Source organism: Falco punctatus (assembly GCF_963210335.1).
Source record: "Falco punctatus genome assembly, chromosome: 19".
NCBI lineage: Eukaryota > Metazoa > Chordata > Aves > Falconiformes > Falconidae > Falco > Falco punctatus.
In genome coordinates, this window is record NC_137599.1 from 406,214 (window position 1) to 433,140 (window position 26,927).

The following is a 26,927-nucleotide window of genomic DNA, read 5'->3' on the forward strand; positions in this document are numbered from 1 at the left end:
GGCGGAGGGGGGGCGGGGCCAGAGCTGGCCGCCGCCTGTCAGTGAGCGCGGCGCCGCTGAGGAGGCCTGAGGGGCCGTGCTGGGACTCTGGGCCGCGGCGGTAGGTGCGGCCGCCCTTGGGGCGCCGAGCGGGGCTGGGGCTGGGGCTGGGACCGGGACCGGAACCCGGACCGGGACCCGGACCCGGGGAGAGAGTGGGATCTCCGGGGGGCAGCGGCGGAAGCGCTCTGGGCGGGACCCGCGGAGCGCATCTGTCCGGTAGGGCCTGACTGGAGCTCGCTGCCGGCCGGCGCCGGCGCTTCCGCGGCCGCCTGCGGGGGCAGGGTGTGAGGGACCCTTCCCTCGCCGCCCGGCCCCGCGGTAGGGCAGCCCGGCCGCTGCCGCCACGGGGCAGGCCCTGGCCGCCCGGGAGGCCCGGGGAGCGGTGCCCGCTGGCTAACGGGCCCCGGTGGGGCCGCGCCGCAGCCCCGTGGCTGGGTCCCGCCGGCCCCCTCAGCCGCGTCCAACTCAGCGCCCGGGTGTCGCCGACTGGGCTCCCCGCCTGTCCCGGAGCACCCACCGAGGGAGGCGGCGAGGGGCCGCCTTGCCGTGCCTATTGGGTGTTGCTAGGTGCTGCCTCCCCCAGCGATGCAGGCCCGGGGAGGGGGCAGGCCTGACATCAGCTAATCAAAATATTCAACTGAATAAGATCTGAAGTTCAGTTAAAGAGCTGGGCCGCTTGCCCCTCACATCTCGCCATCGCGCTTCTCTTTGACACCGCTTTTTTTTTTTTTTTCTGGCAAAAGGTTAAAGTGCTTCTTTGCTGATTAATAAGTTGCTGCTGTGGCTGTGGTTGATTTCAGATGCTTCCTGTCTGCTTTAATTGGTTGCATTAGAAACATGTGTTCGATGCTTTGCACATGTAAGAAGCAGCAGTCTGAAACTAGCATCCATAAACAACATCTAAATTTCTTTTCAACTGGCTTCCTGAACTCTTTTATGAGTAATAACTCACACCTTCTCTGCTGTGACATTAGCGATAAGAATAATCGAATTGGGCTTTGAAATATCTGTCTGTAGTGTCCTGCTTTATTGCATTTTAACTAAGTTGAAATCTGTTAGTGGCACAGCCTCTAGATTCCTTTGGAATGAGTCATTTGCTATTAACTATTAAATTTTAACTGTTATAAGAGAGTGAATCTTTACATAGCATGCTGAGAGGAAGGAGTATAACAAATAAATGTACAACAACTCAAAAACCTAAGGGTCTGGTCTAACATCACTGGAGTTAATGAACTTTGCCACTGGCTGTCCTGAATCTCATTTCAGTGTTAAATGTGAGAAGGTAGAGCTGAGCTTTTAGCTTAACAGTGATGCAGTGCCTAATTATTACTCTGGCTGCTAAGAGGATGGAGGCAAACGTGACCATGCTGTCACTTTGTCTTTCCTTTTGTGACTTTTGAAGCTTGCTGGCAAGTGTCAGTCAAACCTGCTGCTGGAGACAGAGGGACAGAGGTCTAGAAGACAGAATGATATCTAAGTTCCAAGAAGAGCAGCTGGCTTGGAGTAAAAGAGACCTGAGTTAGGGAACGGTCTGGAGATGCTGGGGAAGAGAGATCAAGAGGATGCATGGGGGGGACCAGAAGGAGGCCTATGAGGCTTAGTCTGTGGGAAACTGATTGTGGTTTAGTGACATCAGGGCCCCGGGGCCCTGAAGAATGTGGACTCTCACCTTGTTTAACTCTTTTGCAGTTAATACGGGAACTTGTGTCATGGGAGTTATCTCAGGCTGGACAGTTAGAAACTACTCCAGTCTGTTCATATTTCTACTTTATAGTATAAAATCATCATAAGCGAATTCACAGGATCAATCGTAAATTAAGTTGCATTTAAATGTTTCTATCTATATGAAACTTAACTAAACTTTTGGGTTTGCCTAGCATTTCAGCCATTTCAGCCTTACTGCTTCCTTGTGAACTTACATGGCATTTTATAAATGTTGTCAAAAACTTGAAGCTGTAAAGCAATGTATAGCAATAACTGGTGAAAACTCGGTCCTGCCTGCTTGGGCAGAACTGATTTTAATGTGTGTTTGTGGTTACTGTTGGAAGTTGTCCATTTAGGTGCTTTATTATATCATCTTGTTATAATTTAGGAAATAGCTTCACTCCACAGGTGGGTCTTAAAAACCAGGATGATGTTAAGCAGTGTCTTGAAAGCCAGTGTGAGAACAGCTAAGCCATGCTGGAATGCAAAACCTTGTCAGGCTGAAGTTTGTTCTGATGCTTTCTGTTATGCTTGTTTACAAAGCAGTTGGGAAAAATTAGCCACTTCTTTGAATGAATGGGGTTGTGGTCATGTTTATAAACTCTGGGCAAATGTTGTTATTCCTATCTTTATTCAACAACATGAAAAGAATTGTTAAAGGGCGAGTTGCACTCAAGGTTGTACTTGAGGAAATGAAGACAGGAGTGTTTAGATACTTTTAGAAATTCTGCTGATGGTTAAGGCCAGTCAAATGTTTTCCTACAGACTTTGTAACCAAACTATTGCAATATACTAATGTCTGGCAGCTAAAAAGACAGTTGAAGCTCATTATCCTGATGTTTACAGTAAGCAATACAAAGGGCTGAAACAGGGTTTTGAAGTATTTACTATCAAACCACTTCAAAGAATATGTTTACGTACTTATTATCATTTGTAGCATAACTTACTCCTGAACATAAGGCTGATAGTGAAATCCTTCAAACAGGCAGTTCCGTGGTGGTTTAGGTAGAAGTTTTTGCTTTACCTGGGGATCCTAAGGTAAACCTGTGTGCAGCAGTACTTGACAATATATGAGTGACTGAGAGGATCCAGACAAGATTTCAAACAAGACAAATGGATAACACTGGTTAAAGAAGAGAAGATGAAGGCTGTGAGCATCCTGGAATAGCAACTGGTGGTCTGACTCACCAGTATTTTAATCAGTCAGGCATTCTATTTATTTTTACGTTGGAACTCTCAGATATGCATGGGAAGCCTTTCTTTTTTTTTTTTTTTTTTTTTTTTTTTTCCCCCCCTTCTTTTTAACTTTCCTCTTGCACATACTAAGTTAAAATGGCATTAAGTGTGTTTTAAGGTAGGGGTGTGTGTGGAGTGCTACAACTTTTTTTTTAAAGTCCCTTCTGACACAAACTGAAACTTCTCCTTGCTGACAGCACTGAGCTTGTTTAAATAACCACCCCCGCCCCCTGCTACAATAATATGCCTTAAACCAACACGACCAAAAACGGAATAGTCTTAATTTCAGTTCCATCTGAAACGTGGGCTGGCAAGGAAGCCCCATCAATAGCATCCAAGCAGAGAAAGACAATGGCAAGGAGGCAGGGACAAAGGGAAACGGTGCCTGGGGTTTGAAGGGGTTTTACATGTGTATCAACTCCTTCGGCCCCAAACCAGGTCTTTAGTGTGATTCATTTCTTTTTTAACAAGTGTCATCTTTTTTTTCTTTGGTGAAACTTGGTTTTTGACAAGGTTTGATGTCTTTGTATGATGATTTTGTAGCTAATACACTGGATAGGTTCTTTTGGCTGCAGACTTGCTGCTTTCTTGAGTACTTACGGACAGTTCTTAGGACTGGAAGGTCCCCAGAAAGGTGTATGCTGTTCTTCCTAGTTGACATTCCCTGCTCTAGTAATGCATAAATTCCTGGCTCTTCCCAGTTGTTGCTTTGTTGTAGTGGTCAGCAAAGCAACATTTCTGAAATGCTAGTTGTGTTGTTTTAATAAACCAGTAGCAGCTGCAAAAGAGAAGGCTAACCTAAGTTAGTGCATTGTTCATAAAACTCTTCTCAATAAGGAAGTGGGAAACCTCACTGAGACAACATGATTTTTTTTTTCTTTTTTTTTTTCCTCCCTTCTAACTAAATGTCAATGTGAAACTGCTGCTGAACATTCGCAGTCAGACTAGGAGAAGAGATCTGCATACTTTGAAGCTGACTTATGAAGTCTAATGTATGCTTTAAAGCTCTCTCCCAAGCCATTTTGAACCAAATCTATGGGCTAATCCACAAAATGTTAACTGAAGATCTCCAAAAAGCCATTGGCAGGGGAGATTTGACCCAGACAGGCCAAGCAGGATCCTGTATAATGTTGTGCTGCCTGTATTTTAGTGCTAGAGAGGTATTTGCTTTACTTTTTTCTTCGAGCTATGAGTCTTGCTTTCTATATACATAGTAACTTAATGAAACATACAGATGTTCTTTTAAGGTCCCTGCTACACGTAGCTTCCAGTTGAGATGGAAGAGGTGAAGTTGGTGAAAAGGGACATGTTTAGAGAAGGGCGAGGGGAGGAGGTTTTAATGGAGTAGAAAGCACTTGATTATCTCTTATATTAATAGTGTTTGAGTGTCTCCTTAATTCTGACTCCCTACAAGTCTCAGATGACCTTATCCAGTATATTAGTTTCTCACAGGAGCACAGACATCATTTGAGGGAGGAGTTGCCTCTGCCACCGGACCGGTGCCTCCACAGCACAACTGATACTGTGTTTGGCTTTCATTCTGTAAAAACGCACTTTCTTTTTTACAGCAGTGAAAACTAACATTAGTTAACTAGAGGTGAGTGTAAAACCTTAGTGAAGGTAAGAAGCAAGTAGTCTTCAGCACTGCTAGCAAAAGCCCATTGTGGGCTAGGAGTGTAGTATTCACTTTTATCTACTGCATCATGACCTGACTTCCTCTTTCTTCCTTGAAAATAATGAGCCCATATACACATCTACAGAAGGAAGAAAGTCAGGGATATTGAAATAAGAATTACAGTTAAATCTGAGTGACCTGGATGAGGGAGAGCAGGTTTTGAAAACCAGAGAAGCAGTTCAGGGTATGAAACAACTACCCGCCAGCTCAATAACTTGAAGCTCCTCATGTTGCACGTACATCAGTTACGTCTGTACAGGAAGCTGTGCTCATCCTGGAGTGGTGGCAAGTAAATAGGCAGTGAAACCATAGCTCCAGCGTGTCTCATGTGGATAAATCCTGTTCTTAGTGGTCTTGCCATGGGACCTCAGGTACCCATTTACTGGTCCCAAGGCTGCCTTTTGTCTAGAGCTTCTCTGAGAAGGGCTGTGTGCAGGGCCTGGGCCTGAGAGGTGGAGGGAGTGTCTACGTCCAAGTTAATGGGGCTTACGAATGCTTTGCACCTCTCTGGATTGCCACCCCCTCCAGGTGCGCAGCAATCGGTGTTGTCTGTTCAGTTCTGAATATTGTAACTTCAAGAGAAGTTATGCTTCAAAAATTATTTTTAAATTGTGATTGTGTTTTTTTTTAATGGCAACTTCTGCCAACTATGCCTTGTTGTGCGTACTGTAAAAATAGTTGGATTTTTTGATTCTTACAAGGACCTGAAAATTGTGCAGCAACAGTTAAACTGGGCTGGGCTTGCAGCTTCTGAGCCTACGCAGCCTTGTAGACTTGAGTCACACATTAAACTGTCTGAGCACAGGCAGCTGCTGTGTTAGAGGACCTTGCTTACAATAGCTACGTCTTATTATTTATTTTTTTTCAGTCCGTGAGTGAGGTATGTGCTTTGTTGACTTTAATCTCAGTAATGTTTCCTTGTTATTCTTTTCCATTTCAGAGGGCGACAAGGACTTGCGATTTTACTTCTCCCCTCCCTCTATTGTCTTTTAACTAAGCTGAGGAGTGACTTGTAGAATTATGTATTTTTTGGCGATGGGAATGGTTTTGCGCTGCAGACCTTGAAGGTCCTTGAAGGTGAGGGGAGGGCAAGGAGAGACAGAGTTAATGCAAGTCAGGAGAGAGTGAGTCTAAAAATAGCTCTGAACTTGTCAGTTTGGTCACTGGTGGCTTGGGTTAGTCATCTGGCAGGCTCTCTTTCTGCTGCTCCAAGGGATTATTTTACAGCACTGAGATTTGACATAATTTCTGTTGAGGAGAGGGAGTGGGACGGGTGTAATGAGTGGGATACTGTCATCACCACTTCTTTTGCACAGCAGCTGTTCTCTGCTTAGCCGCTGAATGTGGTCATTGTTGACTTTCCTTGTACACCTGCCAGGTTGTTAGGTGACTCATCACACCAAGGTTCGTGCAGTTGGCTCCCAAACAGCTCCCTTTCCCTTTCCTTGGTGGTCCTTTAGGCACAGAGCACCCACTAGTTTTGTCATTTTCCTGATTGATCTCTGTGGTGCCAGGAGTCAGTTAGAGTAAATGTCCTGTTTGCCCCAGGCAACTGTTCAAGGTGGAGAGGAAAAAAAGGAAAGAAAAAAGGGAAAGAAAACCCCTGGTGCGGATTTAAACTGATGAGCCTCAAAGATGTGCTCCTGTAATCGTTCTAAGATCTTGTTTTTGTTGGCCTCCCTTCAAATGCCCCTCCTCCTTGTCTTATCCTGGGTTCATGGTACTTCACACCTCTATGTGTTTGCTAAGGTTTCTGAATTTTCACGGGTTATTTACCGACCAAAATGTTCATTTTAAGTTTTTGCATTTGAGCTGTGAGAGGACTGGCATGAGGCAGTGACCTTTACAGTTAAGAGTCAATAGAGCATATTCTGGTTTAAAAGAAGACAACTGTTTTAACTTTTTCAGAATCCAAGGTGAGGGGATCAGGAGCTAAACCAAAGCCGTGTTTCCTGTGGGCTCGTGTTCAGTGTGGTTGTAGGGAACTTCTGACTCTCCATGTTCCTGATTTTCACCCCACAATATACCCCTGCCCTGTCCCATAGTGCCTTACTTCCATGCTTCTTTATACTTCTCCCTTTCCACTCCTGGCTCCCTTCCACCTCCCTCTGCCCTGCCAGTTGGCCAAGATTTGGCGTATGCTGGGACTTGTTTGGAGCTACATTTACGCTAACCGGTCAGCTAGCAGCCCGTGCTGATTGACTCACCAGCTGCTGCCAACCAGAGGGGATTGTTTCTTCCAGCACCGTCGCTGTCCTCTGTCCAACACCAACTTGCATTAGTCCAATACATCATAAGACCTCTACTTTTGTCAGGCTTGACCAAGGATTTCAAAAATTATTGGCAATTAAGGGGAAGGAAGGGGAGCAAAGGAGGAGTGTGGGCAATCTGTTTGTCTAGCCTTGTTTCATTGGAAGGAAAAATGAGAAATGGATTTAAGGGTGACTGAGTAAAAGGAAGAAAGCAATTAGCAGGATTTTATGACCATTTCATGTGGTGTGAGAGCACCATGTAATTTTTCTTAGGTGTACTTTAGGAGAAAATCTTACATGTCTTCTCTTTTATTTCTTTTTTTGTGAATATTCTTTCTGTTTAGTGATACAAGAGTTCTCTCTTCTATATGGTTTCACTGTTTGCATTTAAGCTAAGGGAACAGACCAAGAAATAAATTTCCCTTTGAAACCTGTGTGGTCTCATATTTTTAGTACTGAGAATAACATCGATTATTCAGATGCTCAGTGATACAAGTCAGGGATGGAGAGGTGGCAGCAGTCTTGGGTTCTTTTTCAGCTCCATGCTGAGAGGTTGGGTAGGACTTTGATTGTAATTATTTAGTAATCTGATACCTTCAGCAGCCTCCTGTTTCTCATGAACTTGAAGCTGCTTCTGCCTGTGAACAATTTTGACAAGTGTTTTGCTTTGGTTTTTTGTCCTTAGTGACTTCCTGAACCTGTGAAATGGCAGTGATGGGAATTACATGCCAGGGATCTCCTGATCCAGCCGTCAAGCACAAGAAGGAGCTCACAGCTACCAAGGGGCTGAACGAGTCAGTGAGTGAAAAGCAGAGCAGTGTTTGCAAAGTAGAAGATTCGAAGAAGGTCATCTTTCACAGCCAGTGGAAAATCCTGAATGATGTAATCACCAAAGGAACAGCAAAAGAAGAAACAGAAGGAGGCTGTGCATCAATTTCTATTATTGCCCAAGCAGAATGTAAGTAGCCAGGCAGGCTGTTCTTCATTGAGAAAAAGGAATGTGTAATGCAGTATGAGATTTCACCCACTTTGCACTCCTGGAGAGCTGAGACAAAATCTATTTGTAATCCCAAGTGGGGTGGAGTTAGTGACACATCCCAGTCTCTATTTAGGAAGCTCATGAAATCTCTTAATAATGTGGCAGCATCCACTGAATAAAGCATAAATAACAGAACAGCATGAGGCCATTGCACCTAGCTTTGACTATAAATATGTGCCCTGCTGGATCATCTGTTCTTGGCTGACTTCTGAAAGGCGTTTTAAAAGAGGGAGGAAAACAGAAGAAAAACGAATTAAAACTGTCAGGTGGGAAAGAGCTGGGGGGTCAGGAGATCGCAGTGCTGGGAAGCTGTTTAATGCTGGGGGAGCAAGAGCATAGTGCTGGTGATGTGGCACGAGTGTGTGGTGATTTGTCTGGATCCCCGATTTAGCAGGTTGGTAGAGTTGTTTCTTGGTCCAGTTGTTACTAGGAGAGACTTTGCCTAGTACTGAAGACATGTGATGATCCTGTTTTCTTTCACACAGGTGAAAACAGTCAGGAGTTCAGCCCCACTTTATCAGAGAGATCCTTTATTGCTCATAGTAAGCGTTACAGGTGAGAGATCTCTTAACATCTGCTGACTTGATCCAAATCACCCTGGCTCTGTGTGCTTACAGTATTTTTTTCCAAAACCACTCCTGCTTGAATTAGCTTTTCTGTCTCAGGCTCGGGAAGAGTGTGTCTTTCCCCAAACATTTTCCTCAAAACCTTTTTGTTAGGAGAAAATACACGTTGAAGTACAAACCACTTGAAACACCTTGCAATTGTCTTATTGCAATGCCTTCTGATTTGCTGGCCCTTGTAGTTTTCTGCTTCTGTTTCTGGCTGGTCAAATTTGTTTTGAAATGACTGAGTGATTTTTATGTATATATATTATTTTTTTTTAGTTTCATGGGCTTGAAGTAGAAGGATCCAAGGGAAAATTTGCATTTATTTTTTTTTTTAAACTAAACTGTCCTGGTGCTTTTGAAACCAAGTTATACCATCCTCCTTGAAAAGTTGTGGGAAACTTAGGTTGCTGCTAGAAGTAGTCCTGAGAAAAAGGAACTGTTTCATTTCCAGGGAGGATAAACAAAAAGGGATGAGAGAAGAATCTTTGCCTGATGACAGCATCAGCAACAGAAATAGAGTTGTGAAGAGAAGCTGAAAGTGGTAGAGGGGGAGTAACAGGACTTGCTTTTCTGAAGTCATTTGAGAACGAGCCACTTTTTCTTCATGAAGAATATGTGCCCTGTTGGGGCACATACTGGAGTGTTATTAAGCACTGGAGCTTTACCAGGCAGCTCCAGCACATTGTGAAGTGGGCCGCTGGGATCTAGAATTAGGTACTGCCTGTTTTCTGGCAGCTTTCAGACACTGAATCTGGCCCTGTGAGGTATATGGTTTGACATTGCCCACTGACTTTACAATGTCCCATGAAGGAACTGAAGAAATGCTGAGGGAACCGTTTCTTGACGGGTTTATGTGGAAGGCACACCAGCGATATGTTCAGGTTCGAGGCAATGTGGTAATGCCATCACCTAGAACTCTGCTTATTTTATCTCTTAGCACTCTGTGTTGCACTGGAACAGCAGGAGAAGACGGAGAGAGCAATGCTGGCTGTGAACTGCATCACTGTTCAGTAAAGGCAGACAAATATAACTATTCTGAATGAATTAGGATTTCTTCATTTGAAGATCAAATATCCTGTTTTCTCTTAGAACTTGATTAAAAAAAAAATCTTAACTACTGTGGTTGGTATTGAATAACTGCAGATAAATGTTCCTCTTGAGAGCTGCGCCTGTTTGTGCAGACCCCCAGCTGGTGTGCTGGCCAGTGCTGTTTTGCATATGTATGCATTTCTAGAAATCATATTGTACTACTGATCTTTACATGCCAGAACATTTTTGCTTTTTGAAGCTATTTTATTTGCATGCACATAGTCATCCCTTTTCTTTGGTGCAAAGCCTATTTTTCTTTCAAGTAGAGCAGACACTTATATTACAAACACTTTTATTAATTTTAGAAATAGATTGCATTTATACGTAATCTCTGTGCATTTGCTATAAATCATAGACACAAGCTGTTTCAAAGCAACTTGGAGACATTTAGTGCTTTTACCTCTCCTTTGCCATCCAGTCTTGCTGTTCTTTGTAGAATTTGCAAATAGTGGGAGACTTAATGCTTTGCTTCCCCGCCACATCACCCATATTTATTTCTTACAATGCCAGGTGTACTACTGTGCATTGAGGTTACAAATGCTACATAGTAGAAGGCAGGAATTTATGTTATAATTCTCGATTCTTTAAATCTCAGAAGGCAGAATTTCTGATTCTCATTCTTGTTCTGTGGTTCATAATTGTTAACTGGAGGTGTGCTTTCACTGTCAGATCTAAGAGACTTCATGCATTTTGGTTTCCAATAGCCGGTCAGACAGTCTCGATCAAATCCCTAACAATGTGGCCCATGCAACGGAGGGAAAGATGGCACCTACCTGTTGGAGAGGGAGGCATCGTGGCAAGACAAAAAAGAAACGTCACAAGAAAAGATCCAAGCTGAAAGTACAAACAGTGGCTGCTGGCAGGCGAGGTCCCAGAACTCCAGAGCAAGAGAGCTGCACCCCGATTCCTGTCCAGGTGAGAATCCTTAAAGACTTCCTTTTGTACTGTGGGGGACCCCTGCAAACTCCTAACAATTCTTGGTTGAATTTCATATGGCTGTATTGAGGATCCTGCTCAGCTGTTTTGTTTTGGTTTATTTTCTAGGAGGATGAATCACACCAAAATACTCTTTACAGAAACCGTTTCTGGGTTTCGGAATTTAACAAGGACTTGGTCTATGATCCACTGCCATTTGAGAAACCTGAGAAAGTTCTGTCCACAGGCAAACTCCATTCACCAGGGAGCAAATACAAAGCAGAACTGCACAAGTTGATAAGCCCTATTCAGTGCCTTAATCATGTTTGGAAACGGCACTATCAGAGGGACAGTGTTCCACAGCCTGAAACTCTCCATCCTTTTCCCTACAACATAATACCCCCTCATTTCCCACACCTGGACAGTCCTCTCCCTGCCATGAAACGTAACGCTCTGGAGACATACTTGCATGGTGATCTCAACTATCAAGACAGTGAGCATCGCTTATCTGGCCTAAACTTAGAATATAGTTTCCCCAAATGCATCAACCAGTCTGTGAAAACCAGTTCAGACAAGATTTCTGTGGAAGAATACTTGGTAGACGCCTTGAAGGGGAGCGTGAGTCTTGGTGAACCACAAAATTTAGCCAGCCTAGCCAAGACGTGGAGAGGAGGTGGTTTGGACCTGAAGGAACAATTTCATGAAGCCAATGAAAATGAAGGCGTGCTACTTAATGAGGTGATCTTCTGACCCTGCACACTAGTGTTGTGGAAGGCAGTTTCTCCTGGGCTTCAGAAGAGAGATAATCTGCATCCATGTGCTAGTTTCTGTAACCAGACTGCATTTTCTGGATGGTTCTTGATACAATTGAAGACTGCCGGTTAAAGATGCGGTTTTGTTTTTTGAAGGATATAAAGCCCTGGTCTTAGATTGGTGGCTCTAATTTGTTCGCTTATTTACAGAATATGCATGCTTGTCTAGGAGAAGTGTTTCTTTGCTTAGCCAGTCTTCAAACACCTTCTCTGTTTGTCTGTGAAAGAACCCGGTCCATTCAGGTCAACAGGCTGCAATATTTTATTGGCTATAGATGACCTGAACGGTGACACAGACAGAAACCAGGGACGTGCAGATCGTGAACGTGCAAAAAGCATGTCTGCTTCCTTCCAGCAACTTACCTGTTGTCCCTTGCCAAACACAGGGCTTGGGCATAGCTAATGCGTGGAAATCTTAGAGGCATGATTCATTTCTTCTGAATTCAGTTCTTTCTTGCCACCATAAACTCCTCTTAGAGTCCTCTTTCTCTGGAATCATTGTGACCCTGTCAGTGTTGTCGGTGGAGTTCAGGGTGTCACCTGCCTAAATATGTTTACAGACACCTAAGGCACAATCTCAGTCTACTAACTATAAAAAAGGTTTAGCTCACACAGAGATGTCTACATTTAGTCACACGGATCTTATTTTGTTTGTAGCATTTCGCTTCGTATTTAATGTCCTGCCCATGGAGGGAATAGTTTGGAGCTTCAAAGCTATCCAAATACTGGTGGCCTTCCTTTACAACAATTGGATGCACTCATTTAGATCAGAGTCCACAGAAATCAAGTAGGTCCTCCTGTATCATTTCATCTCAAGCCCATAACAGAAGTAATTCTGTACAGGGATTTTTAGAGGGGCAGCAGTACCTATCGTTGTGCTTTTTCTGAAAATGTTCGTCTCTGTCTGTGGAGCTCAGCAGTTAAGTGTTACTTTCCTTGCTTCATCTTGTTTTCTGATTTTAACTTCCAGAAACTAAAGCCAGTGGATTATGAGTACCGAGAAGAGGTTCATTGGACCAAGTGTCATGGTTCTTTGGGCATTGGCTCTTTTGGAGAAGTATACAAAATAGAGGATAAACAGACAGGATTTCAGTGTGCTGCCAAAAAGGTAATTGTGTGTGAGAAAGGGGGGGGGGGGTCCTGACACAAGAAGGTCTATGGAGAAAAAGTCTTCTTGCAGCTGCTGTGGACTGTAGGTACCTTATTGTACAGCCACAGTGAAATGCTGCTGTGGTTATGTCCAAGGAAAAACTTCCAGGTGATGGCATGGAGAGAAGGAGCAGACAGAGAACCTGTATGTGCGCAGGGGGTGAAGCTTAGCAGCCAGAAATAGGTTCATTTGGCCTTCAAAGCGTGCTGCAAGGGATCTTGGGGTTTGTGCTGAGACAGGCTAAGCAAGAGAGTAGAGATTTCGGAAGGATTTTAAGGTGTGCTTAGTGAGTGTGGGAGAGAGACGGCTGTGTGAGTTGTCTGCTTATCTAACTGTTGTCATCTTAAAACATATCTAGTGTAAATGGTGACATGGCAGGTGTTTCTCTGTTGAAAAAGGAGTGAAGTGAAAAATAAGGCGGTTGGTAGGCACTTAGAACAGAGGTTTCATCTGTTCAGCGAATGTCATATACAATACTGGCGCATTGTAATGAGGTGGTTTTGTTACAGATGCAGCAAAGGATGTGTATTTTTCCAGAAGCTGGCATAATAATCTATTGTACACTGAGATACGCCATTCTCATACGATGTGTGAAGCCTGTGGAATATAACTTGATTCAGGGTGCTGATTTGTGGCAGGCATGGGGGGGCCTCAGAGGTAAAGGCAGAGTGATAATGCAAGTAGATGATGAGAATGTAAACTATTTTGTTTGAACTTGAATAGTTTCATCACCTCTGTGAGCTGATGTTTCTCACATTACTCTGATAGAAAACTTCAACAAGTGAGTGGGAAGCGTTTGTCTTGAGTACAAAAATAATACACGCAAAAAGAATTGGAACTTGTATTTGTCAATTGAAAATGTTGACTTTTCTTGTTTACATTGTTTTCACTTTGATGTATTGCCCATGGAAAGATGTAAATGCAAGATTAAGCCAGCTTGTCTGTATTTTTAACCATTTCATTTGTCAGGTACATAGAAGCAAACATATTTAAAGCATTACAAAAATGACTTCCTATTCTGCAACCTCACATTTTAGATGTGGAATTTTGTGGCAACATGACCAGCTTGTTTTCTGACAGTATGTAACTACTTAAATTTATCATCCATGTTGCAGATACACAGTCTTAGGAGAAATAGCTATTACTAGTGGGCTATGTTTTCAGGAAGCAGTGGTTGTACTGAAAAGAAAATGGGAGAGTAGGAGAAGCTGAAGTCTTTCAGAATGTCAAATTTATTTTTTTTCCTTATTACTGGAGGATTTCAAAGGATACTTCTATATCAGAAATAAATCTTCTCAGACTAAACTCTTGAACCAGTGAGGTCTAACATGCAAGCTGAATATTTTGCTATGATGTATTGCGTTTTACATCAGTAACTGTCTTCAGTTACTGCTGTCTGCCTGTGTTAGAAGGGGACTACCTGACCTTCTTTCACCATACTTGGTGTTGTAAGCACCTGCTCTCCAAATTCTTGAGATTAAAGAAAACTGGTGATAGCTGGATTGCTAACAGTGAAGAAACATGATACATCCTTTTCCCACCAGAATCTTAATGACTCACGTTTTCCTTCTGGTCTTTAGCAAATTCTTGTTTTATTTTGTTTGGCCAAACTTTCTTTAACCATTTTCCTGTGCAGGCAGAGTGCCACCTAAAACGGTGATAGTGTAGATCATTGCTTGTGGTCCTATTTCATCTTTCCTCCTGTTTTGGGGAAGTTTTATTTTTGCGAAGTACTGCATCATCCTTAATTTTTTTCCTTTTTAATGAAAGCAGAATGTTTAAATTGTCAGCATTACCTTTTTTAACTGAGACAGAAATGACCTTCCTCCTGAAGACTACCAGTACTCAGCTATAAGCCAGAGATACTGCAACTTGACATCTTTTTTTGACAAATCTTCACTTTACTCAGACACTGAGAATTTAGGGACTCATCATCCTTGTTAAGAATCATTCTGAGTGTTCCCCTTATTGTTGTACCCACTGATTTCTGTTAATGAAGGTCATCCTTGTGCCTCTGCTGTTAAATGGTCCAGGACACTCTGACCTAATCATCAGAGAGGGACAATTCTGTCAGGATTTGTCACCAAATCTGTTCAGTGCTGCTGCTTTGTTTTGCTAGGTACAAGTTGAACACTTCCGTGCAGAAGAGTTAACAACATGTGCTGCAGTAACGAGTCCTAAAGTTGTCCCCTTGTACGGAGCTGTGAAGGAAGGACCTTGGGTGACCATCTTCATGAAGCTGATGGAGGGTGAGAATGGAACAACCACAATGGAAGCACCGTTGTAACTGTTGAATGCAGTGGACATTGATCTCCTCTTCCTCCTGCCCCTATTTTAAATCTGTTAATTCTTTGCTGTATCCAGAGTGTTCCTAGTGTTAATTCCTGAGTGGGTTGGGATAGGTATGTGTCAACCCTGCTGGTGTGTGGCAATGGCCTTTCTTGGAAGGGAGTGTGTGTGGATAATTTCCAGTCCTGCCTCACTCCAGTTCAAGATGTGTATCTCTTGAACAGCAGCTGCAAATTCCCACTAGAACACATTTTCTGGTTTTTGCTTTCATGTTTTATTTGCATGGCACCATGGAAAGCACATTGTACTGGAAAAGGGAATACTGTATAAGCAAACCTAGATGCTTCTGTTGCCTGATGCTCTTTTTCTAGCCAGGACCATGGAAAACACAGTCTGTGAAGAAACAGCCTGGTGATCAGTAGCACCTAGAAATGTCTGATATGATCACAGAGTAGCTTTTGATGCAAAGCAACACTGTCAAACTCACACTAAGCAAAAGGCTTCATGACAGAGGCCAGTTTCTGTGGGAGTAAGAACTTGGGAATAAACAAAAGGAACAGACCCATGTGTGGAAGATCAAGGCTGTCATACCTGGCAGTTCTCATTTCTTCACCGGAAACAACGAGGAACGCTGATGATGCTGGGAAGAATTTAAAGATAAACTAACAGGGACTCTCTGGATTCCTTTCTAGGCGGCTCACTAGGTCAGCTAATTAAACAGAGCGGCTGCCTGCCAGAGGACAGAGCCCTCAGTTATTTGGGCCAGGCATTGGAGGGCTTGGAGTATCTTCATGCTCAAAACATTCTTCATGGAGATGTAAAAGGTAGGACAGTACTTAAGGTACCTGTTCTTCCCTTTTTCTTAGAAGCAGCAAACTGGAGATTAAGTTACTGAGTAGCAAAAGGTTTTTTACTAGATTTTCAGCTCTGCATTTGAGATTAGAGCTTAACTTGGTTCTAAGCAGCTGGGCGTATCATACTTGTCACCTCTTCCTTTCTGTCATCTGGTGGGTCTCACAGGCTGTTTGCCCAGCCTGACCCCTCACTGGGGTAGGAGAATTTCCGGGATAGATAATTGGTAGCTTATAAGTAGAGATAATTATAGTTGTCTTCTTGCTTAAGTCCTGCTCCATAGGAGTAATAGACCTTGGTTTGGGCTTAAAAAACCTGCAGCTCTGTGGGCTTTTGACAGTTCTCCCATCTCAGTGACCATAATACAAAGCAGACTGATTAATTAAAATTTTATCATTGCCAGCGGAAAATGTGCTCTTGTCTGATGATGGAAGCAGGGCTCTTCTGTGTGACTTTGGTCACTCTGCTCACCTTCATCCAGATGGCCTGGGAAAGTCCTTGGTCACAGGTAAGGATTTTCTGCTGCAATTCTAAAGAATTACCCTACTGACTCATTCTTTCTTTTTGAAAATTTACATATGGCTAATTTGCAAACAACTGTATTTTCCAGACTTAACATTTCTCATAGTGTCACATTTATTGATCCTACTGTGATGTATCCCACTGACAGCTAAAACAAACTTGAGGTTGAAAGGTGGTCCTTATCTCCCAGTCAAGAAGTCTGTTCTATTTTTTGTAAGATTATGTCACAGTGTACTACAGTCAGTGTTTTGTCCCTGCAAGGAGCAACATTGAAACTTAGAAGTCTGTCTTTGACGTGTTATGTGAACTCACTAACAGCTGGGAAAGAATCCTGACCTCCACTAAAGCAAAATTCCTCACTGACTTTTGGGCACTTAAACTTTACAGTGCTTCTTAATGCAGCTGTTGCAAGAGAAGGATATCATAGAATCACAGAGGGGTTTGGGATGGAAGGGACCTTAGGCACCATCTCATTCCAGCTCCCTGCAGGGACACCTTCCACTGGACCAGGTTGTTCCCAAGCCACATCCAACCTGGCCTGGGACACTCCCAGGGATGGGGCATCCACAGCTGCTCTGGCCAACCTGTGCCAGCACCTCAGCGCCGTCACAATGAAGAATTTCTTCCTAATACCTAATCTAAATCTGCCCTCTTTCAATGTAAAGCCATTCCCCCTTGTCCTGTTACAACATGCCTTTATAAAAAGCCCTTCTCCAGCTTCTTGTTGGCCCCTTTAGGCACTGGAAGGCTGCTATAATGCATCCTCAGACCCTTCTTTTCTCCAGGCTGAAAATCTCCCAACTCTCTCAGCCTGTCTTCACACAAGAGGTGCTCCAGCCCTCTGATCATCTTCATGGCCTCCTCTGGACTTGCTCCAGCAGGTCCATGGCCTTCTTATGTTGCCCCCAGAGCTGGACACAGTGCTCATGTTTTCTAATGCCAAGCTCACCAGTAGAGCGTGATGTTTTGCCTTTCAAATGTGCTTGGAAGGGGAGTTTAATACCTGATCCATATATAAGAGATGGGACTGGTACAGAGATGTAGGCTTTGAACAGTTTGTAAGAGCACACAATGCTGTTTTTTGGGTTAAGGTGACTTGTTTCTCACTTCAACTGAAACTGAAAAGACAAGGAGGCTGCCTTCAGCTTCCCAGCAGTTGCATTGGAACAGTTTTGTAGTTTACATGCAATGAGTTTTCATTTGAATGGTTTTAGGGAACTATGTACCTGGCACGGAGACTCATATGGCTCCAGAGGTGGTGATGGGAAAGCGTTGTGACTCCAAAGTGGATGTCTGGAGCAGTTGCTGTATGATGCTGCATATGCTTAATGGGTGCCACCCTTGGACCCAGTATTACAATCACCCACTCTGTCTGAAGGTAAGTGACCCAACATATCTCCAGTGAAAGGTACTTAGCCTGCAAAATCTCATTATACCTAGCTAGAGAGCAGTCATTTCAGGAAGGCTGGCTGAGAGCCAACTGGGCATCTAAGCCAACTGGGCATCTAAGATGATGCCAACCTTGCTTTGAAAGCTGATCATTTCTTATGCCTCTTAGACTGCTGTGTACTACACATGCTAGGGCTTTTCCTTTCGTATCCTGCTCATGACTTGGGTGTAACTTTGTAGCTATTCATCTGTAATAAAATTACCACTCAGGTGTCTCATTTAATGCTGTAATTTCAGTTAGAAATGGTCTCAGGGTGGGAAGAACCTTTCTGAAATCAAATTAAGCTTCTCTAGGTCTAAACTCTTTCATTTCCTGTTTGTTACACAGATAGCTAAAGAGCCACCTCCTCTGAGGGAAATTCCACCTTCCTGCAACCCTCTGACTGCTGAGATTATTAAGATGGGTCTGGAGAAAGAGCCTGTTCAGAGAGCATCTGCATCTGAACTGAAAACTAAGACTAGTGTTGCACTTGAAGAAGGTAGAAATGTCCTTTGTCTAAAGCTTCCTACCTGCACTGGTAAAGTGGCCAGTGGCTAATTACATCATAGTGGTCTTATGGGCACTATCAGTACGTTTTTTTACTGTTCAGTATATTGTTTGCACAGGCTTCATCACTGATGTATATTTTTGGGTTGATAGCTTTTACCCGCAGCCGGGTGTTTCTCACACAACTACATTAAAATTTCCTGTGTGCTGTCACACAGTCTTTCTTCCTTCTCTGCTTGAAGTAGACAATGTTTTGCTTTATGTGGGTTTATGAAGATGTGTGCTGTGGCTGGCCTCATGTTCAGCTGAAATATCAACTGCATCTATTGAGCTGGAGCCTGATATGCACGAAACTGAAAGCAGAGGTTTATTGCATCCTGAACTGTAACTCATACTGGTGGTCCAGTCTTGCCCTTGAGACTATGCGTAATTTATTTCAACTTAATCCTGCTGAAAGGTTCTGTAATGCAACAAGAATTTGTAGAGGTGATCTGGTTTTGTCTTTTGAAGAAGCTGGGCATTTTACAGCAAGATAGAGTTCAGAAACTCATTATGAAGGCAAGCTTTTACCTTTTTTTTTTCCTTTTCTTTATTTAATAATGTTTGTATGCTTTTTGTTTTTGCAGTGGGAGGTGTGACAAGCCCCTGGAAAGGCGAATACAGAGAGCCTAGGCATTTATCTTTGAACAAAGAAAACAATCCACAGACATCCCTGTCCCCCACAGTCAGCCCAGTTTCTGAGACTGTTTCTGACCCGAAATTGGCAGTCAAAGTTTCCTGTGCAAGTGCAGTCCTACCACTACCACCTCTAGAGCAAACCGAGGAGGTCGAGGGAACCCCTTGGAATGTGTGCAAGGAATTATCAGAGACCTGGGATCCTCCACCTCTCTCCTCGACTCCTCTCCTTTTGAAGAGCTGCAGCCATGTGGAGAAAGCAACAACCATCTCAGAACAAGAGCTTCAGCAGCTGGAAATAGGTAAGCGATGGGCTATGTAGGGAATTCAAATTTTTTTGCTTGAGAGCATGATAAAAATACAGCTGCTCTCCTTTGGCCTCTTGACAGTTATTTCTGGTTTTTGAGCTTGGATAACATTTTGCTCATAGTTCCTGTTTCGTTACACACATTGCTCGGCCTTCTTTTAAATTACCAAAACTACTAGCTCCTAACCAACTAAATATGCTACAGGGGTAGCGATCAGTATTTCCTCCCGCTGTCTGAACAGTGGATGGAACTTCTGTGAGAGGTGCAGGAACCTCTCAGAAAACAGCTAGTTTCAGACTTGTGCTTATGTACACCGTATAAACAGTGTCTGCAATTACAACTTCATCTGAAATTTTAGGTCTTCAAGTATAATTCTTGTCATAACAGGATAAGCCTGTTGGATGGCAGATGTCAAACAAAGCAATATAGCTAGGATCAGTCTGAAACTGTTTGTCCTGGGCATTGGAAAACCTGTAGCCACCAGCCAATGAATTTGATTACCAGCAGCAATCCAGAATTTGAAAACCAGCAGTAACTTTGGTGTGAAAGTCAGTGAAGCAGTAATAATCCAGTTCCATCGCCACATTATAACTCAACCTTTCACTGTTTTTACCCCGTATTTTCTAGTCTTAGTAAATGAATTGAAAACTTCAGACTAGGAAAAAAGTGTCTTGAAATCCGGCTGTTGTCGTGGAACTGAGGAGTAGCATTTTAGGGGTTGCTGAGGGTCAGGTTTCTTCTCAAATGGCTTTGGATCTTCAGCAGCCTTCTAAGGGCTGGATATCATCAGTGCAAGTTACTGCAAGAGTTGAGTACATAAGTTTGACTTTTCCCAGGGTATAATGTGGATGGATCTAGAATGAAGAATGATAGGTGACACAATAGGCCAAAACTGGGAAATTCTGGGTACTAGCCCTGTCTCTGGCATTTTCTATGTCATTGCACAATTCATCTGTCCTTTCTGGCTCAGTTTCCCTATTCTCACAGTGGTGCCCATAGCCTCTGTGTAGCAAAGGAATTGTCATGTGTTTTGTGGACACCAGTATCGATGTTCATTAGATAATGCTGAAGAAGCTTTGGGTATTAATTGCAGCAACTGCAATTAGAGCAGGGAGGCATTAAAGGAAACGTTGGAAATGTCTTCCTTCTCTTTCCTTTTGCTTGCAGAACTGTTTTTGAACAGCCTTTCACAGCCTTACTCGCTGGAAGAGCAAGAACAAATGCTTTCATGTCTCAGCATCGACAGCCCATTTGTGTCAGATGCTAGTGAGAAGGTGAGTGTAAACGGACGCTAGCCGTGTTGTGGGTGGGTGGTGTAGCGGGGTAAACACCTCGGGGAAAGCAGCGGCTGTGACCAGTGGACCTCTAGAGAGTTTCTCACAGTTGTTGCTACTTTCAAGGGTCCAAAATTGTGTAGCCTGCCATCTACAGGAGTAATTTCTGACTGTGATCATCATTGCTTCCTACTTCTGTTCCTCCTCTCAGCCTTTTAATGCTTTGTAAGGAGGACTGAGCAGAGTTCTGTACAGTAGTTCAGCTGTTGACACAGCATAGTGTGCAGCATAGGATGTGACTGTGCTTTTTTTTTTTTTTTTCTTTTTAACCCAGTACCTAACCCTAACATTTAATTTTACTTTTGACGGGTACTCGCCACTATGCTGATGTTGTCAGTTTGACCTTCTGTGACTCTAAGATAACACAGACTTTTCCAAGCAGTACAGCAATGGAGGGTCCGTAGTTGTTTATGTACAGTTAACTATTTTTCCTGTATGCTACTTGTGACTTACTGACATTAGAATTTTATCTGATGCTTTATTCTCCAGTCACTCAGTATGATAAAACCTCCCTTTCTCATCTGACTCTTCAGCTGATTATTGATTTCATTATTGAGAATATCTTATGATGTCTGCAAATGGTTGCATTGCTATTCATCCCCTTTTCTAGATGTCACGTGAATGCTGAGTAACTCAATGCCCAGCCTTAGGTCCCTGTGTATTTCTACTTTTTTATTTCCTGATGTTGTTTTAATGTTTGTCTCATGCAAGCTCATTTTCTTTAGGAGCCTTTGAAAAACTGGTGCTTACTTTTGCAGAACTCCATGAAGGCTTCTCATAGCTTGAGGGACACTATGAGCTCTGGAATTCATTCCTGGAACAGCCAGGCAGATGGACAGAGCTTCAGCTGGAACAATCTGCTGAACCGCAATCGGCACACAGACACTCCTAGCTATTTCAACGGTGAGCCTGAAATTCTGAAGTTTGGGTAAATGGTCAGGTATAATTTTCTCAGTATGTAGAGGGACTGCGATATGGAGTCTTTGAGCTCTTCTTACCCTTTAGTTGCTGTGTCAGCACAGACCCTCCTAAAAGCACACTGTTGTCAAGAGGCTAAGTCTGCCCCAGTCATAGATGGGTGGAAGACACTCAGGTCTACACTGTTTAGTAAAAGCCAGAGAAGTTCCTGAAGGCACAGAGTCTCGTTCAGCTTTGCATGCCTTGCCTCGTGCAACTGCCATGTGCAAGAATATATGCTTTATAACCATAAATGTCTACAAAGTATTTTTGAGGGCTTGTTGTGCAGATCAATACATCTCTTCAGCTGTTTTCTTGCTAAATCCAGCTCTGCTTTGTGAGTCATTGTTGTCTTCAGCAAGCCTCCCTGCTCCATGAAAGCCTTACCTAAATTAAATGCTTAATGACAAAAAACCAGTTCTTCTGATGTATGTACCTTGCTAGTCAGTTGTTCTGTGGTGGACTGTGAAGCCATTATGCCTGCAGCAGAAGTTAATGACTTCTTTTGCGCATTTCAGGAGTGAAAATCCAGATCCAGTTGCTAAGTGGAGAAAATTTACACATCAGGGATTTTCATAGGACAAAGGTGGGAGACATTGCCACTGGGATAAGCAGCCAGGTGAGACACAAAGCTGGGAGTTAAGTACAGCATTTTGTCTTGAGAAGCAATTTCTTCCATAATGCAGCCTCATAGTGCCTTAAAACCAGTGACCCAGAAATCCATTCGAGGACCCTAATGACATTTAGTAACATAACTTCAGTGTCACTGTTGTAAGCGTGACACCAGAAGGTGTTTTCTGTATCATAATCCATTGCTAATTGTCATAGGGACCATAGGGACCTCCAGATTAGAAGGTACCTGTGCTGCAGCATAAAAATTCTTCTGCTCGACAATAAATTCTTTCCCCTCTCCCTAAAGAGGAATCGCTGTATGACTTGTTCATCAAGAGCAGTAATATCAGCTATGGGAAACAGGCTGTATTTGGCTGTGATGCTTCCAGATTGTTAGGTTGGAGGAGATACTGGCAGACTCCAGGGAACCTCACTGTGGGCCTCTTTGGCAGCCCCTGAAAGAAACTCCTGAGTGGTTGTGGGACTGTGACTCATCTGAGTGTAAAATGTGGTGATCATCTCTAAACAAAGAGGTTGCAGAAGTCCAGAAAATGTTTTAGTGGTGTTGATTCTCTTTGGTATACTTAGTTCTTTTGGACATCACAAGCAAAATATCGCTAGCCTGCAGAGATTCGCAGTCCCCAAACAGAGGCAGCACAGGAACCGCCAGCAACGGTCAAAAATTTGGGTGAGGCGATTCAGCAGCAGGGTGGGTGCTACCCAGTCCAGTTTCTGAGATACTTTCCTACAAGGGAAGGGTAGGATGTTACTGCTAAGCTCGAGCCTCTCTCCAGGAGCTTTTGCGGGGCTGGGAAGCTATTTGCTGGGTTTGATAGAGGGATATTCTGCCCTGAAAGAGACTTGAAGTGCCACTCAGATCTGTTTGTCCTGCTTCACAGATACCAGTTCCTGCTTTCAGTCTGGTTACTAAAGAAGGCCAGTCAGTTCACTACGACATGGAGGTCCCCGACTCTGGTATTGAGCTGCAATGCACCCTTGCCCCTGACTGCAGCGTCAGCTGGACATGGCGAGTCAAACATGGTCAGCTGGAGAACAGACCGTGAAGCTGTTTCTATTTTGGAGGTTTTTACCTTGTTGAAAGAAGGAATTGCAAAAGCTTCCAACCACCCCTGCCGTGGAGCACCAAGTGCAGTTACTGGTGTTTTGTGCTGAAGTAGGATAGCAGTTCACCAGCTCGCTGCTCTTGGGCCTCATTTCTGTTACCTGTTCTGATCCAGTTCCAAGACATGTCCTGAGCTTAGATCTTCTCCAGAGCAGTGGGAATTACTTGTTTTGGGTGTGAGTGTTAGGTTGAGCTTGAGAATGGTGGGTGGAAATTCCTGCTTTTCAGAGGAATGCGATTGTGCTTTTCAGGAGAATAGGGGGATTGGATGAGAACTCGTGCTGCTCAGCCTCTGAGGTGAAGCCAGTCGTTGGTGGGCTTGCCCAAAGGAGAAGGCTGGGCATCTTCTGTGCAGCTATGGTTGGTTGTGCTGAGGGGAGCTGGCTAACTTCCTTCTAGCTGAAGGAAAAACTTAACGTTTCTGTAGGCTTGGTAGCATCATCTCTACCTCAAGCCTTTTGCATGGGGAAAATCTACAGCAGTAACTAGCTGGGTTCTTGGTTTCACCTCCCACCCTTCCCCGCAGACGCTTCCTTCTTGAATCACAAAATAACTTTGTTCCCAGAAAGAGCTTTGCTTGCAGCTCTCACCTTCAGGTCTCCTCCCCGACTTTGGAGCTGGTGCTCTCTCTCTGGTGTTGCTGCCACCTCTGGCAGGTAGGGCAAGAGGAGGGTATGGTGTTCCTTGGTGGGCAGGGTGGAGGGCTTGTATTCCTCCGTCCTCTTTCCACCACTGGCTTGGGGCTTCACAAGAACTGTCCTGCCCAGGCAGCTCCATCTGGAGGGGGGAGGGGCAGTGGTTCAGTCAGCTCAGAAAAGGTGTGAGTTTTGCTGCAGCATTTATATAAGTCTTCCCTTCCCAGCTATCTACGTGGCTGGCTGCTCGGCCCCTCCACTGGAGATCGGTGCCCCGGTTCTGCATGGTGTGTTATCTCAGCTGCTTTCACTAGCACTTTGGGACTGGCATGGGGCGTTGTACCGCTCCCCTTGCTGCAAAACGTGTTAACAGAGTGGGATGGGCAGCTGGGCCCAGAGTGCCTTAAACTTTGAACTTTTTTTTTTTTTTTACTGATTTGTGAATAGTTTGGAGTATACTAAAACTGCATGGGTCAAATTCAGACGGGCAGGTATTGCTAGCCCTTCTATAACCTGGAGCAGCACCAGAGGGAGGCGTAAGCTATGACTGTAGTTGTTCAGGACTGCTCAAAGTCCTTGCACACCTGGAAGTCACGGTCACTTGATGGTGTCCTGTGGCTCTTGCAGAGTGCTGAGTGCCATGGCCTCTGAGGAGGGGCTATCTACATCCAGGCAGAATAAAGAAACAGTTCCCAAAAAGCAGGGTAGGCCCTGCCACATCCATGCTGGTTCTGAGGGATGCAACGGGGCAGGAATTTTGGCAGTTTTCTTAAGTGAAGGTCACTTAGAAAATAGCTGGGAAAAGTTAAACTCTGGGCCTTCCTTTTTGAGGACTGGTGCTCCTTAAGCACCTGATACCCTTTGGTCTCCCAGAACATCAGCTGGTATTGATACGCTAGGCAGTGACATCCCTAATCAGAAAAGTAAAGTTGTGATGTAATAAAAAAGTGGAACCCTTGAAGAAATATTGAACCTGTCACCACTGTGGGTATAGTTTTTATAGCACTTTTTGTTCTAAAGCACTTAATATGTTGTCCAAAATAGGCACCTAATTATATCTGAAATGCCACATTAAGAGTCTTTTTAGTAAACAATTAACAGATTACGCACATGTCTTCCAGGAAGGAGTGGGGAGAGTGGGTAGGTTGGCTCTATTTCTTTTTTCAGATGCCACAAACTACTTAAGAATTGTAAGCTCAGGAGCAGAAGGCATCAAAAATGCCTCTCCAGGCTTCTCAGGAGCTCCCAAGCACATGTCGAGTACACCAACCAAACTTCCCACGCCTGGCACCCTTCCTAGGCTTCCTCTGAGGTGGGGAGGAGAAAAACCTGTTGGTTGTTTCTAAGAAGAGTCTGCTGGTGATGCGTCAATATGACACATCGCTGTTGGTGGTGTGTCAATACGAAAGCATGGTCTGTTCCCTTCCCAAAGGCTGCGTCTCGTGGTTTTCACTGTTGTCTGCTAAATGCTTCAATGTATAGGTGTACAGTTTGGTACATTGATGTTAGACTCGCGTTCTGCTGAGCAGTGGGGCAAGGACGCAGCAGCCCTCTGTCTGCAGGACTTCTGAGCTTTACACTTCATCTATAGCATTAACGTTAATCTCAGGCCACCTACACAAACCTTGCGAACCCAGAATGTCTTTGTTGGGTAGAGGGAGATGCCCATGTTCTCCTGTACTCTCACACCAGCATTAGCCAGTATCTCCATCCTCTTTGTTTTGTCCAGAACCTTCAGTCCTATTTTGCTGCCACCTCAAGTGAGAAAGTGAGACTGCAGATTTTCACCTAACAAATCTTGTGTTGGACAGCCGGCCAGACATGCGGGCTGTGGTGTCAGCAGTCCCTGCCGAAAAGGAAAGACACTTCAGCTAATACCACAAACCACTGGTGTTTTTCTTACTGTCCTGAAATAATGTGGTTCTCCTTTCAGGAGTATCTCCAGGGTTTTCGTGTTTTTGCTACCTACCTGCTTGAGGTCTCCTTGACTCTCTTCTGCTGCCAGGATGGTTTCCTCTCAATTTGGCTGGTCGTTCTTGCTGTGACAGGCATAGAAAGTCCAGCTTCCAGATCAAGGCTGGCTATGCAATGCTGACAGAAGGGAAAGTCAGGAAAGCTTTTCGTTATCCACGTTAAAATTTGGCTGAAACTGTGTATAACAACATAACTGGTCTTCAGGACAGACCCCCAGTTCAGGATAGGGAGGACAAATAGCAGTAGGAGTGATAAACGCAGATGGCTCTTGTTGTGTAGCTCCTTCCGAATGTCTGGAGAAATCACTGTTGGCAAAGCAATATGAAGCTCGTAATCTCTTTGGGATGGGCACTGTGATGGAATGACTAGCTTGTATTGAACGAATGACACTTTATAAAACTGTGATTTCTTGAAATTAACATTTTTGACCTGCATTTTCACAGGGAAAAAAATAAAGCTGGAAAAAAAAAAAAAGATTCTTCGTTCTCATTGCTAGTGGTATGATATGTTGTCCCAGAGAACAAGATGATGGTGCTGAATAAGACGTTTTTCAAGAAGGGGAGCCTGGTATGATTGAACTGTGCTGTACGTTACCCTTGGTTTGGGGGGATGCAGAGAGAAGTCATTTCTGGGTGTGAAGAGGCAGCAACAGCTGATGCAGTGATAACTAACTGATGCATCTAAGCACAGGCTTTGCTAAATATACTGGCATCTCTCTCTATTTCCAAACAGATATCCCTTTTCCTTCTCCTGTCCCATTGCAGGTGGGGGGATCCTGTGGAGAAGGCCCTGGGAGTGCTGGTAGGCCAGCAGTGTGCCCTCATGGCCAAGGGGCCAGTGGGACCCTGGAGGGTACGAGGAGGAGCGTGGCCAGCAGGGTGGGGGAGGGGATCCTCCCCCTCTGCTCTGCCCTGGTGAGGCCATGTCTGCAGTGCTGTGTCCAGTGCTGGGCTGCCCAGTTCAGGAGAGACTGGGAACTACCTCAGAGGGGCCAGCGGAGGCTGCGGAGATGAGATGAGGAGGAGGCTGGAGCATCTCCCTTGTGAGGAAGGGCTGAGACAGCTGGGGTTGTTCAGCCTGGAGAAGAGGAGACAGAGAGGGGATCTTACCAACGTCTACAACTACCTTAAGGGTGAGTGTCAGGAAGATGGAGCCAGGTTCTTCTCAGCAGTGCCCAGTGCCAGG

General features: G+C 44.2%; 1 protein-coding gene across 3 annotated transcripts; it reads left to right on the plus strand.

Moving 5' to 3' along the window:
• Window positions 1–8: 8 nt before the first annotated feature.
• MAP3K14 (mitogen-activated protein kinase kinase kinase 14) lies at window positions 9–26,884 on the plus strand. 3 transcript variants are annotated; one of them, XM_080369959.1, is made up of 16 exons: window positions 9–100; window positions 7,595–7,867; window positions 8,434–8,503; window positions 10,353–10,563; window positions 10,693–11,301; window positions 12,346–12,483; window positions 14,645–14,774; window positions 15,507–15,638; window positions 16,070–16,174; window positions 17,403–17,566; window positions 17,966–18,116; window positions 18,751–19,101; window positions 20,275–20,381; window positions 21,200–21,344; window positions 21,917–22,017; window positions 22,910–26,883. In XM_080369959.1, the coding sequence occupies exons 2-16, from the start codon at window positions 7,615–7,617 to the stop codon at window positions 23,072–23,074; spliced, it is 2,832 nt and encodes a 943-aa protein (XP_080226085.1). In that variant the 5' UTR covers window positions 9–100; window positions 7,595–7,614; the 3' UTR covers window positions 23,075–26,883. The 3 variants fall into 3 exon arrangements, with proteins under 3 accessions (XP_080226085.1, XP_080226086.1, XP_080226087.1); XM_080369960.1 differs by having other exon boundaries at window positions 44–104; window positions 22,910–26,884; XM_080369961.1 differs by lacking the exon at window positions 9–100 and adding an exon at window positions 161–258 and having other exon boundaries at window positions 22,910–26,884.
• Window positions 26,885–26,927: the final 43 nt, after the last annotated feature.

Excerpts from the sequence above, each read along its gene's own strand:
- MAP3K14 (XM_080369959.1), top strand. The coding sequence starts at position 7,615 with ATGGCAGTGATGGGAATTACATGCCAGGGATCTCCTGATCCAGCCGTC. Across the intron at positions 7,868-8,433 it reads TATTATTGCCCAAGCAGAAT|GTGAAAACAGTCAGGAGTTC; the intron begins GTAAGTAGCCAG and ends TCTTTCACACAG. Across the intron at positions 21,345-21,916 it reads CACTCCTAGCTATTTCAACG|GAGTGAAAATCCAGATCCAG; the intron begins GTGAGCCTGAAA and ends TGCGCATTTCAG.